Source organism: Anas platyrhynchos, chromosome 1, assembly GCF_047663525.1.
Source record: "Anas platyrhynchos isolate ZD024472 breed Pekin duck chromosome 1, IASCAAS_PekinDuck_T2T, whole genome shotgun sequence".
In the NCBI taxonomy this organism is placed as follows: Eukaryota; Metazoa; Chordata; class Aves; order Anseriformes; family Anatidae; genus Anas; species Anas platyrhynchos.
Window position 1 is genome coordinate 146,723,731 of NC_092587.1, and position 12,478 is coordinate 146,736,208.

At 49.3% G+C, this 12,478-nt stretch overlaps 1 protein-coding gene across 5 annotated transcripts in view; it reads left to right on the forward strand.

Annotated features, from left to right (window-relative positions):
* The first annotated feature begins 889 nt into the window (after positions 1-889).
* ARHGEF7 (Rho guanine nucleotide exchange factor 7) overlaps positions 890-12,478 on the forward strand; it is a 110,944-nt gene continuing 99,355 nt past the window's right edge. The window contains exon 1 of one of the 5 annotated variants that reach the window (XM_027444149.3): positions 890-1,350. In XM_027444149.3, coding sequence (XP_027299950.1) covers positions 1,186-1,350 — 165 coding nt within the window. In that variant the 5' untranslated portion in view covers positions 890-1,185. The remainder of the gene's footprint in view (positions 1,351-12,478) is intronic. The other 4 variants (XM_027444154.3, XM_027444159.3, XM_027444163.3 and 1 more) reach the window with 4 other exon arrangements.

A 12,478-nucleotide genomic window follows, 5' to 3' on the forward strand; every position in this document is an offset into this window, starting at 1 on the left:
GGTAGTTAAAATCATGCCTTTGATGTCTTCAGAAAGGTTTTCGGTTGCTTAAATATAACCATACGGGGTTCCCAAATACAGGGCATCATCAGCCTGTGAATGATTTAGAAGCCAAAGTGGGACTGAAGTCAGGACATAAGGTAATCTGAACAGCTTGATGGTGAAACAAAGCAGAGAAAGGTGAGAAAACTGGTCATAGTGATATGCCCCATCCTTTGTGAAAAGAAAGGATGAAAAGAAAAGAAGCCAGGAAGAGACTGGCATTTTCTTCAACCTTTTGGGCACCTCCACCCTCTTGGACGTGGTTAAGCCATCTGTGCTGCTTTCCGATCTCAAGAAATAGGTGAGCTTGCCTTCTCTGTAGCTCTCCGGCAGGCAGCTGTTGCTCCAAATATGCACCAAGAAGGCAAAGTGGGGAAGCAGAAGTCTCAGATGGTTGATGCCGAGAAATGTTGGAAGAGATATTGCAGCTCGGGCATCAGAGTTTAAGAAAGTCTGCCTGTGTTATGGGTTAGGGTAGGCTTATCTCGGCATGGGTCCAAAGGCACTGCTGCCCTTTGGCAGATCTGATCTCAGCTGGGGTATTACGGAGCCATTTGGGCTGGGAGGGACCTTAAAGCCGACCCAGTTCCAGCCCCTCCGGGCTGGGATGCTGCCCGCCGGAGCAGGTTGCTCAAGGCATCACCCAGCCTGGCCTTGAGCACCTCCAGGGATGGGGCAGCCACAGCCTCTCTGGGCAGCCTGTGCCAGCCTCAGAGCCTCCCTTTTTCACCCAAAATCCTCCCTCGGGGGGCTGCCGGGCTCCCCCCGAGCCCGGGGCGGCCGGCGGGGGGCAGCCTCCGCCCGGCCCTGGCGGAGCCTCCGCGGGCGCGCAAGCCCCGTGATGTCAGGGGGCGGGGAGGAGGCGGCTCTGCGGCTGCATGTGTGTGTGTGTGAGTGTGTGTGTGAGTGTGTGAGGGTGTGTGTGAGGGTGTGTGAGTGTGTGAGGGTGTGAGTGTGTGTGTGTGAGCGCGTCTGACACGGGGTGGCGGTGTGACGGCGGGGCGTCGTCATCTGCATTCACATGGGGGAGGCGGGGGCATCCGCTTGAAGCCCCCCCCCCTCCCCCTAAAAATCACCCCCCCTCTCCCCATCATCATCATCCTCATCATCCTCCTCCTCATCCTCCTCCTCGCCTCCGCGGCCATGACTTCGGCCGAGCAGACCGTTACGTGGCTGATCGCCCTGGGCGTGCTGGAGTCGCCCAAGAAGACGGTGGCCGACCCCGAGGCTTTCCTGCAGTCCTCCCTGAAGGACGGCGTGGTGCTCTGCCGCCTCCTCGAGCGCCTGCTGCCGGGCTCCATCGACAAAGTAAGCGGCTGCCCGGCATGGCGGGGCCGGGCGGGGGGGGCTGCACCGCCTTTGTGCGGCCTCCGACACCGCCCCCGGGGTGCCGAGCTCCCCCGTGGGGGCACCCGGCTGGTCAGGGAGCCCCCCAGCCCCTCCCCGCCCTCCCCACACACCCCCGCCGTTCCCAATCGTAATAACGACCCCCTGGTTTGAGGTGTTCTTGTTCCTTTTTTTATTATTTTCGGTGGGCTGCGGTGCCCGCTGGGGAAAGTTTCCCCCTGGGGATGAGCGAAGGGCACTTGCCGTGTTGGTGGAGGGAAGGGGGTTTCAACTTTTTTTGGTTTTCGGGGCTTCCTTGCGTCGCCCGCTGAGCTACCAAGTTTGGGAGCCACCACTCGGAGTTTGGTGGGGCGCCGGGCTCGGTGTGCCACGCACGGGGAGTTGTCGCTGCTTTGTGTTGCACCATGGCACTGAGGTCCAGGACTGGCGTCCCCTGGGCTCAGTGGGGTCATTCCCGTCCCCGTGAGCAAAGTGGGGACACGGAAACCAGCCAGGAACGCCACCAAGATGATTGGAGGGGTGAGACCTCCTCCATGAGCAACGTGGGAGCCACCACGGGTGACGGGCAGAGCTGCCCAGGATGGCCACCACCACCTTTCCCCTCCAGTTGCCACCTGCATGTTGGAGGTGAAAATGCTGCGTGCCTGCTCCAAGGCTTTGGGTGCTGAGCTGTGAGGTAGGGAGAGGCTTTGGGGAAGGTCCTTCCCCTTCTGGAGGTGTCGGCCAGCCTGGTGGGATGGTGCCCTGAGCTTGTCATGAGGAACAGGCTCTACGGCAGGCTCGAAAACAAACACAAGCATGACAGAAAGAAGTGCTGGAAGAGTGTTTCCCAACTTCACGTGCTTTTCTCTGTACGGTATTGCTAGGAGTGGCTCTGCTGATGTGAACGAGAGGCTCTCTCTTGTTTTCACTTCAGAGCAGCCAACACCTCAGATGTTGGGGTCCCTTCCCGACCCCAGGTCCAGGGGAGGCTTTGCAGAGGGGCACAGCCTGCCCTGTGCCCAGCGGGGCGCACCAGGAGCTGTCTGTGGGGTGCTGGGATCTGTCCTGTGTACGTCGGTGTGGACCTGGTGGTGTGGAGACACGGGGTCTGGCAGCAGGTGGTGGTGGGCGGGCTGGGACCGCTGGGAGAGGCGAGGAGGAAGAGCTGCTGTGGGAGGAAGGCTGCTGCTTCTCCGCCAGACAGGGCATGGGGCAGGTAGCTGCCCGAGGTCCCATGCTGGTCTGAGGTCCCTTTCTCCTCTGGCTTTAGTTTAGTCTGGGGGGAAATCACTTTTTCTCCCCCTTTTTCTTCTTTTTTTAAAGGGCTATTTCTTTGCTTATCTGTTTTGTGAGTGGGTCCCAACTTATTTTTGTGGGTCTTTCCCACTGTACTTTCTAAATCACAGAAGGACTCATGAACTCATTTTCCAATCCAACTGTGTGAATATTTTCTCTGTAGCTTCAGAGTGTATACCACACAGGCTGGCAGCGAGAAAGTGGTGTAAGTCTGAAGGAGGTATAACTGAGATATTTCCATAATACTTTTTCTTTTTTTTTTTTTTCTTCTGCATTGCTAATAAGACATAAAATTTGCATCCTTCCCTGAATTCAGCTATTTTTTTCATGTCTTTTTTTTTGCTACTGCTGTTATTTATGCATTATTTTTATCCTGAGAGCATTTTAAATATGAGCCCTTTTATTCCCTATTTGTCGTGAAAGCTGACACTTCAAATTGGGCTTTTTTGAGGTTTAAACAATACACAGTTTGGCCCACAGATGTAGGCTGAATCAGCTCTCAAACTCATTTAAGATCGGAACTTTCTATAAATACCTGACATCAGCAGGCACTTTGAAGACTGACAGAGCTCCCTTTCCTGTAAATACAAAGTAGCAACTAAAACCAAAAAGAACCTTAAAAAAATATACAAATTAAAAATAAGCAGGAATGTTTATCAGTTTCTTGAAGATGTTTTCTAGAAAATGCTTTAAGTTCATTTCTTTCTTTCCAAAATTGTTTAGAAAGAGGATTTGATATGTGTAGGAATGTAATAGTACATTTTTTGGCATTTTGTGCTTTTAAAGCCTCTGGGTACCCTGCGAGTAATTAGTAGAAGAATTTTAATAAATAAAAGGTTGTTTGACCATAAAAGGAATAAAGCACTTGAAGGTCAAAGAACAGATTTTTCTTCAGTCGATAAAAACAAATTGGTGGGTTTGAAGGCTGGGTAGCATGCTCTTCCTTTGGACTGCTTTGTAGTTGAGCGCCGTCTTTGCACAGAATAACTTCTTGTCAGGATGCTTTGGCTACGTTTGCTTACATGACAGTCATCTGTCTTGGAGAACAGCAGAAGACAGATATTAAATTGAGCTGATTCCAGGATCTGTGAATGAAAACACGTTGGAAAGTGATGTTATTATGAATTGTGTCTCTCACTTTGGGGCTGCTGTTGGACATCCCTGCGATTCCTTTGCGTTTCAAGGGAGGACGTGCCGAGGTAAAGCAGAAGGGCTGGGTTGGGCGGTGTGATGGTACTGCCCAGCAACCTGCGCCTGGGGAACAGGATAAGGGAAAGAGAGAAAAGGGAGAGCAGTTACCGAACCCAGCACCCCGTGCCTAAATCCAGCAGTATCTCAGCTCTTGTAAGTCCTTGAGGAGTCGCACTAAGATCATGTTTGAATGAAGGCAGGGTTTCGAGTTACAGCTTCTCGCCCCCGCGCTGTAAAATTGAGTGGCTCGGAGGGCCAGGGAGAGGATTGCCGTGGAGGTATCGCGGCGTGATACTGCTCGCTGCGTGGACGCTTTTCATTGCAGAGATCATTCTCCAAACCAATCCCTCCACTGCAGACCCGTTTGACCCACTTTTGACATTGTAAATAGAGATTAGAACTGGGGCGGGAATTTTCCTTGTCATATTAGACTTTGCGCTCCATTAAGTTTCGTTTGTACTTTCATTTTTTCGGCCGGTTGTTCGACTGATAAGCGTTTCTTTGAGGACAGCTCCATTCGCCTGAAGAAGAAAACAGGGAAGATGCCTCAGGGGAAGGAGTCTGGCTCTTGGGGTCAGCCCGGCATCGAGCACTGCATCCAGGGGCTGGTATCTGTGGCATGTGGGGAGCCTGGTGTCGGTGTTTGGTTATCTGTTGGCACCGTGACAGGATTGGTGGGAGGTTTGACTTAGTGCTTGAGGTCTTTGGTGGAAAAAAGCATTCTGGGTTTTAATTTAGGAAGGAACGGCTCCCAAGGTGAAAGGATCACTCTACGTGAGGCCCCAGAAGGAGGGCCCAGGCTGCGGTGGCCATCTTGTCAGCCTGAGGACAGGTGCAAGCAGCAGGTGAAGGCAGGGCTCACTGGGCTCTGGTTTCACATGGATGTCTCAGGGCCAAATATTTCTGTCCTGGTGAGGAGGACAGACCTGACTGTGGTGTTTCAGGCATTGCAAAGAAAGGGAAGGTGCTTAGGAGGACCATTAATAACCAGCAGTGCTCTTGCAGCCAGGTGCCTTAGCGGAGGGTGCGGGCCAAAAGCCTGCCCTCGCTGAAATCCACAGGGACGGTGCTGCCGCAGCAGGTCAACCTAGGACTGGACCAGGGAGACGAGAAGCTAAATCTGCATTTCAACGTGCATATGCTCTCTCCCCCGGGCAACAGTCCTCACGCAGAGCCTCCCGAGGAGATTATTTGTGCTTCTGGCAAGAATAATCCCCGCCGGGCAGTTGCGCCTGCGGGCAGGCTGCCGTGTGGCCGCTGTGCGTGCGGGTGGTGCTGCTGCAGGGCGGAGGAGCCGCGAGGGCGAGCCCGGCTCTTGGGGAAGGTTAGCCCAGGTGAGAGCATTAAAATGCCTTTTTCCTAAATAGGGCTCATTCTCTTAAGTGCTACTGTGAGCTTCCTCATGGGATCATTTGGTCTTATTACGGAGTTGTCATTGACCACGCTGTCAGTTACCACGTTGCTCTTGCTGCCTTGTGAGTGCAGGAATACAGGAGGGTCGCTGGTGGAGAGCGCTGCTGCTTTTTGCATTTATTCACTGGCTGTGTCACTGTGGTGGCTGTGATGTTGTCCAGAGAAACACGGTATGCTGAGGAAGCAGAGGACCTGTGTCTGTATTCGGTGTCCCTTTCTCCTTCAAATATCAGACCTTCTTAATGCTGAAGGATCTAGGCTGAGTTAAGTAAGGGAATGCCAGACCCAGAGAAGAGGGGGAAATTTGTGAAAGTATTTGTGAGGAAATCATTTTTGTGAGAAAAATACAGAGAGAGTGTAGTTTTGCCAATCTTACCCTCTTTATCATCCTTTTTACAGCCCCTAGATGATGTGTTCTTTCTAGGTCTGCATGTAATATGGACAACAGAAGAGGTGATTCCTTAGCCCTTGGGTACCCAGGCCGTCCTCTGAGCACCACATCTCTGTGGAGAAGAGGAGGAGCTTTTTGGGGTGCTGAGGTTTGGGGTGCTAGGGGGCAGAGTGCAGAGCATCGTTCAGGTGACGATGTCTACGACTGTAACTTGGAAAAACCTTAGAAAAAAATGCACGTCTGGCCTTACAGTGAAGTTTACTAATTTTATAGATATAAATATACATTTATTTAAAATTCCCCTAACTCTGTTCCTCCCTGCAGACCTTGTGGGTAGAGTCCCCTCTTGGCCCACTAAACGCTGTTCGGGTCCAGGAGCATTCAGGTCTAGGAGCATTCGGGTCTCCATTTTCCAGCTCTGCAGCAAGCACCGTAGGAAAATGCTGGCAGCTTGCCCGGGGCAGGGTCTCCGCTGTAGGGTTTTTGTAGGCCCGTGGAGTATTTTCACACACGCAGAGGGGGGAAAAAAGCCGTCAAGTCCTACGCCCCCAGCCGATGCAGCTGTGCTGACAGAGCGGTGCTTTAGTTGGCTGCGTCGATGTCACTGGGGGAAGCGGTACGGTTAGACTGGCAGAGGAATTCCCTCTCTGGCATATGTTACATCCACATGGAGGAGCGATGCCAGCACCGCTAGCAGCAGAGCTCTTCCAGTGTAAACAAACCCTGAGCGATTGGACTCCTGCAGCCCGAGCGCACGCTGCATCCGAACAGCGGCGCTGCCTGCTGCACCAGGGGCACTGCAGGGGGCCGTGGGAGGGGGTGCAACACCCCTGCTTACCGGCCTCTGCTGCTAACAGAGCTCCCAAATTACCCCTTCAGCTGGGTTTCGTTGGCTGCTGCCCTAACGCTGCTGGCAGCTGGAGCAGCACGTCACGGTGCTTCGCCCACTCCAGCTCCAGGGAATGCTCCGCATCGTCCTGGGTCGCTCCTGGAGCCCAGCAGCCCTGGGCTGGTAAAGTCACAGGGGGCTGCGACAGCTGCCTGCTAGCTGCTGCCACCTTTTCCTTTAAATAGACAAGAAAATAAGAAGAAAAAAATGGTGGCGGGGGGGGATGTGGGACTAGGAATTTTTGGAAACAGTGGAAATATTACTTGTGCAGTTGTAACCAGACCTCCTGTGTGCCGATGTGTGATGCTTTATGCATTTATGCATTCTCACATGCATGTGTGTCAGCAGACTCAGTTCACAAGGCGGGCCTGCAGGTGGATTGTAATTGCAGTTGCAAAAGCAACTCTCAGTCTTGTATTTGCTAAGTTTTACAGGCTTGGCATTCTCTGTGCCGTCTTATATTTTTTTCTTTTTTTTTTTTAACCCTCTTTTTGTGTGTGTGTGAAATACAAAAATAGAATGGAAACTTCTGAAAACAAAGCTGTAGCATCTGGAACACCATGACGCCCTTAACTTACTGTGTTTGTATCTTAGGGAGCGATCAAATACCTGTCCCATGGAAGTCTGTTTGTAGACTTTGATGGGAATTTGACCAGGGTCCAAGGAAGGTAACAAAAATCCAGTAACTTCCACTGCAGAGAACATACTGTTTTCCTGAGCGTTGTTTAATACAGGTGCAGATCTGAAGGGATGATCTCAAACAGCAGTATCAGTCTCACGGTATCATTTCCACAAGGCAGCTTAAAGAGAAAAGTGGCTCTAGGTGTTGTGTAAGACTCAGAGAACCAGTTTATCAAGGCTGCCACAGAAGTGGTTGGCATTTTAAGAGGGCTGTAAATTTCCTTCCCAAACTTGCCAGCATTAGCTGAACTTGGTGTTTTGAGGGCTGTTTCCAACAAAGGGGCATTTTTGAACATGTGCAGAAGAACTTGGAGCTAGAGAAGTCTTCAGACAACCAAAGCGCTCCTGTTCCAGCTGCTCTAACCGGGTGGAAATTGAGGGAGCAGGGAGCTGTGGCTGGTTAGCTGGTATGGCCCACGGGATGGTCAAGGAAGGGTGGTAGGCTCCTGATCAGTGGGATAAGGTTGCAGGGCAAAAAAGTGGGGCTAAACACGGGACTGGAATTGCTGGGTTGAAAGGTGGCTTGATTCTTGGTTTACTTCAGTCTGGGTGTCCTTCTCAGCATACAAGAAATTTAGGTTGTATTTTAAGGCACCTACCTTCCCTTCTTGGGTCTGTGGGTTATTTTTCTGAGTGAGCACTGTGAATTTAAAAATTTGGTTGCTGGAGTATGGCTTGTGAGAGTCTTTTATTGGATCCAGCTCTCACTTTGTACACCGTGTCTGCTGCTGGGTTTTCAGAGCACGGGTTTCCTTGTGCCAGAGTGCAGGTGTGTAGCACACAGCAGCTGCTGTGCTGCTGATTATTGAAAACTTTGTGGGCAGCGGGCTTTATAGATTTGGAAAAATCAGTACTAAAGAGCCACTGTACAGCAGAGACAAACTCATTGTGAGGTTTGGTGCTCCATCAAGGTGCCTACAGCCCAGAATGTGTCTTTCTAAGAATCCCGCTCCGTGTTTTTGGTTTAACTGCAGAGTCCTGCTAGTGCCACCTCACAAGCAAGACCCGTAGTCTTGGCTTGAGTGCAGGATGCTCCTCAGCCACAGGCGTGAGTGATGCGACCCTTAAAGCGCAGCTGCACCTTCTGCTGTGACCGTGGCTCTGTGCTCCTTTCTTTCCTGTCCCTGATGGATCTGACTGATGCGGATGGGTGCTGTGGGAAGGAGGGACAGAGCAGGAACCTGAAAGCTGTTGGTGTCTCTGCCCCAAGGGATGGGTCCTTATGGTCAGTGTCTTGGGTGGATACGGTGCAAAAAAGACCACGGGCAGAATGAACAGGAAAAATGATCGGCACATAGTGACAGAGGACAGCGCCCTCATCCATAACACGTCCCCTTATGATTTCATTCTTCCGTAATGCTCTTTGAAGTGCAGGACTGCCTCTTTACAGGAATTTTTCCCCTAGCGTGCCTGCTTGGAGGCTGAGTCTTTGAACTTTGGCCTCAGGAAGCCACGCTCCCGGCACAGGACATTTTCAAGTGTCTGCTGGACACACCTGCTAGTTGGCAGGTCCCTCTTCTGTTCGCTGCTGGTTCTGCTTTCTTCTCACTGGGACGGTCTCCCTTTGTACTGAACCGTGTTGTACACATTGTGTGCCATGCTAGATAAATGACTGAATGACAGCAAGCTTCCTACACAGCAGTTTCAAAAATCAGTCTCTTCCTACTGCCTTCACTCCAGTTTGTTTGAAAGACCTCTCTTACGTTGGCCCATTTTGCTCATCAGATGAATGCGAGTACACAGCTAGCTTTCCATACACGGAAGTAGAAGACATCAGCAGCTATTAATTTATAGAGTTTACTCTTTGCAATCAAAGGGATATCTTTTTGTGTTTTAAACCCATTTATTGTTATACATTCCTTGCTTATTTTCTTGGCATACTTTTGTTGTCCAAGAGGTAGCCTTTTTCATTTTTCCTGAGACAGCCCCTGTCGTTCCTTTTCTCAGTATTTCCTGTCTCTGCTTTGCCCTTCTTTATGCATTTGTTGTTGTTGATTAAAATTACAGAGTTAAACTGAATCAAAACAGAGGTAACAGAGCTGGGCACCATCTATATGTATCATACATTTTTTACCATCCAGAGAAGATGGAGAACAATGTAGTCCACTTCTTGACAGCTGTGGTGCCTCACATGCGTGTCCTTGTTGAACTACCCATCATTTCTAGAGCTATTCCCCGAGGGATGAAGGCTTAATCAGAACCTGTCCCTGAACCACGAAGTGGTTGAGGCTGTTGCTGCCGCTCTGTGCATTGCCTCTGCTCATTGTGCTGGATTCCTCTGTGGAGCCCCGGTCCCTAATTAAGAATCTGTCAGGTCCCTCTGGAAGTCCTGTCTTTTCTAATTACAGTTATTCTTTTTTATTTGTGTTACTCTAGCACGTAGAGGTTCCAGTTGGACACTGAGGCTTCTTTGTACTGCGGGTGGTATAGGCTTGTAACAAGATGACAGCCCCTGCTAATGAACTGACAGCGTTGGGCTGTGACAGCAAGAGGAGGAAGCAAACACCGGCGAGGAAAGCATGCAACCTCTTCTTTTCATTGCCTTTACGTGCATGCAATCGGCTTTCTGTTAAGCTAAGTAATGTTGGAGTATGACCCTCTTTGGTTTTGGTTTATTTATCCTGGCTTTCTGAATGTGTTTGCTTTCTTTTGGGCAGACTAATCCTTGCCTGCCTGTGCTCTGCTTGCATTTATGCTGCGTTGTGAATAGTCCGTGGACTATAAATGCTACCTGTGTCGCTGCCTGTAATGGGATCAAGTGTCTGCTACCACAGGTGTAATTTTAACACTGACTTGGCCCACAGAATTGAACTTGGAGATGCAGTCAGAGGTTCTGCGTGTGCTGCTCGGGTCATCGTGCTTCTTGGTAGAAGATTGCTGGAGTCACATTGAGGTTTCCCATTTAAATAACCTAATGGATTTGCTTCTTTTTATGGGATCATTAACACTTCACATTTCCAGCAGGATACAAATGCTGCGATATTTTTAGATTCTTTACCCATATGCTTCTGTCTCCCATTGGATAAAAATGCCACTGTACCCATAGAGCTGAGAAGATATAGCCTGCTTGTGTCACCCCCCTGTACTGCTCAAGTCCATTACCCTCCCTTGTTTTGACAGAGAAAAAAATACAGTTTTAAAAGATTTACCATAACCTATTCTATTCTTTTTGAGGGAAGATGATTTTTAACAGCAAACATGCATTTGAGTTCTGGTAGGACTGAGATTTCAAAGACATATCTGGCATGTTTGGCTTTTTTTTTTTTTTTTCTTATTGTTTCTTTAATCATAATTGTTTGCCCTCTAAATCAGGTGTCCTTCCTAATCCTTTTTTTTTTTGACCTATTCCCTGGTACTGTGAAATCTTCTATGAGGTATGTGCAGTTTCTTCTGAGGTAGTCATTCACATATCTGGGTTTCTCGCCATTACTGAATTTGGTGCTTGACTTATTCAGCACTTTGGGAATAAGGAGTGTTGAGACACCTGACTACATTATGAAGCAAGAAGCTTGTTTCTTTTAAGAGAAATCTGGATTTCAAGTGATTTCTTGTTAGAGGTTATTCTTGCTTGGAGATCATGGGTAATTTTAAGCTTAAGGATGAAGAGGCTTTGATGAAGTAGAAGCAACCAAGAAATAGCGGGTACTAAAAAAGGGATGAGGCAGTATGACCTGTAAAGGGAGATCAAAACCAGATATTTTGCAACCAGTATAAGAAAAAAGTTACAGATTGCAACTCTGTAATTATTGTGTGTCCCATGTTAGACAGCAATATGAGGCAGGAGCATGCCAGAAGCATAAGCCAGGAGTTACTAACAGAATTCTCCAGAAACATTTCTAACAGCGGGTGTTGGGATCATTAGCTAAGCGTGAGATTGCCTAAGAAAATTAAGAAGTAAATTAATTGGAGCAATCAAAACATGTAGCAAACAATAAACACAAAACTGGCAAAAACAATGCAAGGGGGATGAAGCTCATCATATTTCCAAGGGGGTTCTGTTTCTGTTTGTATCTTTTCCAAACTTACTGTGATTCCCATTTAGGCTGTTGTACTCACGTCAGACTTCTTTGGCATTCCCTTTATGTTTTTTATAATGAAAGGGTTATGGTTATTCCTAACCCACAGCAGTATATCATAGTACCAAATAATTGGAGGAACTTGGTGTGTGTGTGTGCTTGCTTGAGAAAAGGAGACTTCTTCCTGTGCCAGGTGACAGGACGAGGGGGAATGGGCTAAAGTTGCATCAAGGGTGTTTTAGGTTGGATATTAGGAAGAACTTCTTTACTGAGAGGGTTGTGAGGCATTGGAATGGGCTGCCCAGGGAAGTGGTGGAGTCACCATCCCTGGAGGTCTTTAAAAGATGCTTAGATGTAGAGCTTAGGGATATGGTTTAGTGGAGGACTTGTTAGTGTTAGGTCAGAGGTTGGACTCGATGATCTTGAGGTCTCTTCCAACATAGACAATTTTGTGATTCTGTAATTCAGTTGATATTGATAGCAATTCCTTGTATTATGAAATAAAGGCATTCATTTAAAATTAATCTGAATTTTGTGATTAGAAAGTGAGAGCAACTTGTGTTTTACATACCTTTGTTCAGCCTGTCATGCTGTTGTGTTGTCAATGCTTGTAGTACCACAGGGTCGGAAATATCTGTGATGCTCTACTAGCTCTGCAGGAAGGCCCGGCTTTGGCTTGATGCAGTGTTTGGAGGCAGCCTTGTGCTAAGTTTCAGGCACTCTGGATGCCCATCATCTGGAGGCGATGGATTGTGTGTGAGTTTGTGTTGCCTTGATACGGGTGTGCTTGTAACAAAACTTCCTTTCCAGCGTGCCGTGTAGGCAAAGGATGTGATGGTGGCAGAGCCACCTTTGCCTCCAATGTCTTCCAGTGCACTTTTGCTCTTGGCTTTGCTGCTCAAACAGAGCTACGCGTCCAGGGCTGTGGGTCTGGTTACCTCATGGTTTGAGCAGTGGTTTCTGTGGTAAAAGCTTTGTAAGAAATCAGTGGTGATTTATTTATTTTTTGGGGGGTGAGTCCTTGCACACACACAAACACGCACACAGCATTTGAGTGGCGGTGAGTGTGTGCAGCGTGTGTCTGGCTCCTGTGGGCACCTTGCAGGGGACACCTCCTGGCTGAGCCCCCTCAGGGCTCTCCCCTTCCTCAGGCGCCTTCTGTGGGCTGGGACGCGGCGTTTCCTCACAGCACCTCCGGAGCCACGCCGGGTGAAGCCAACCGGCCGCGGG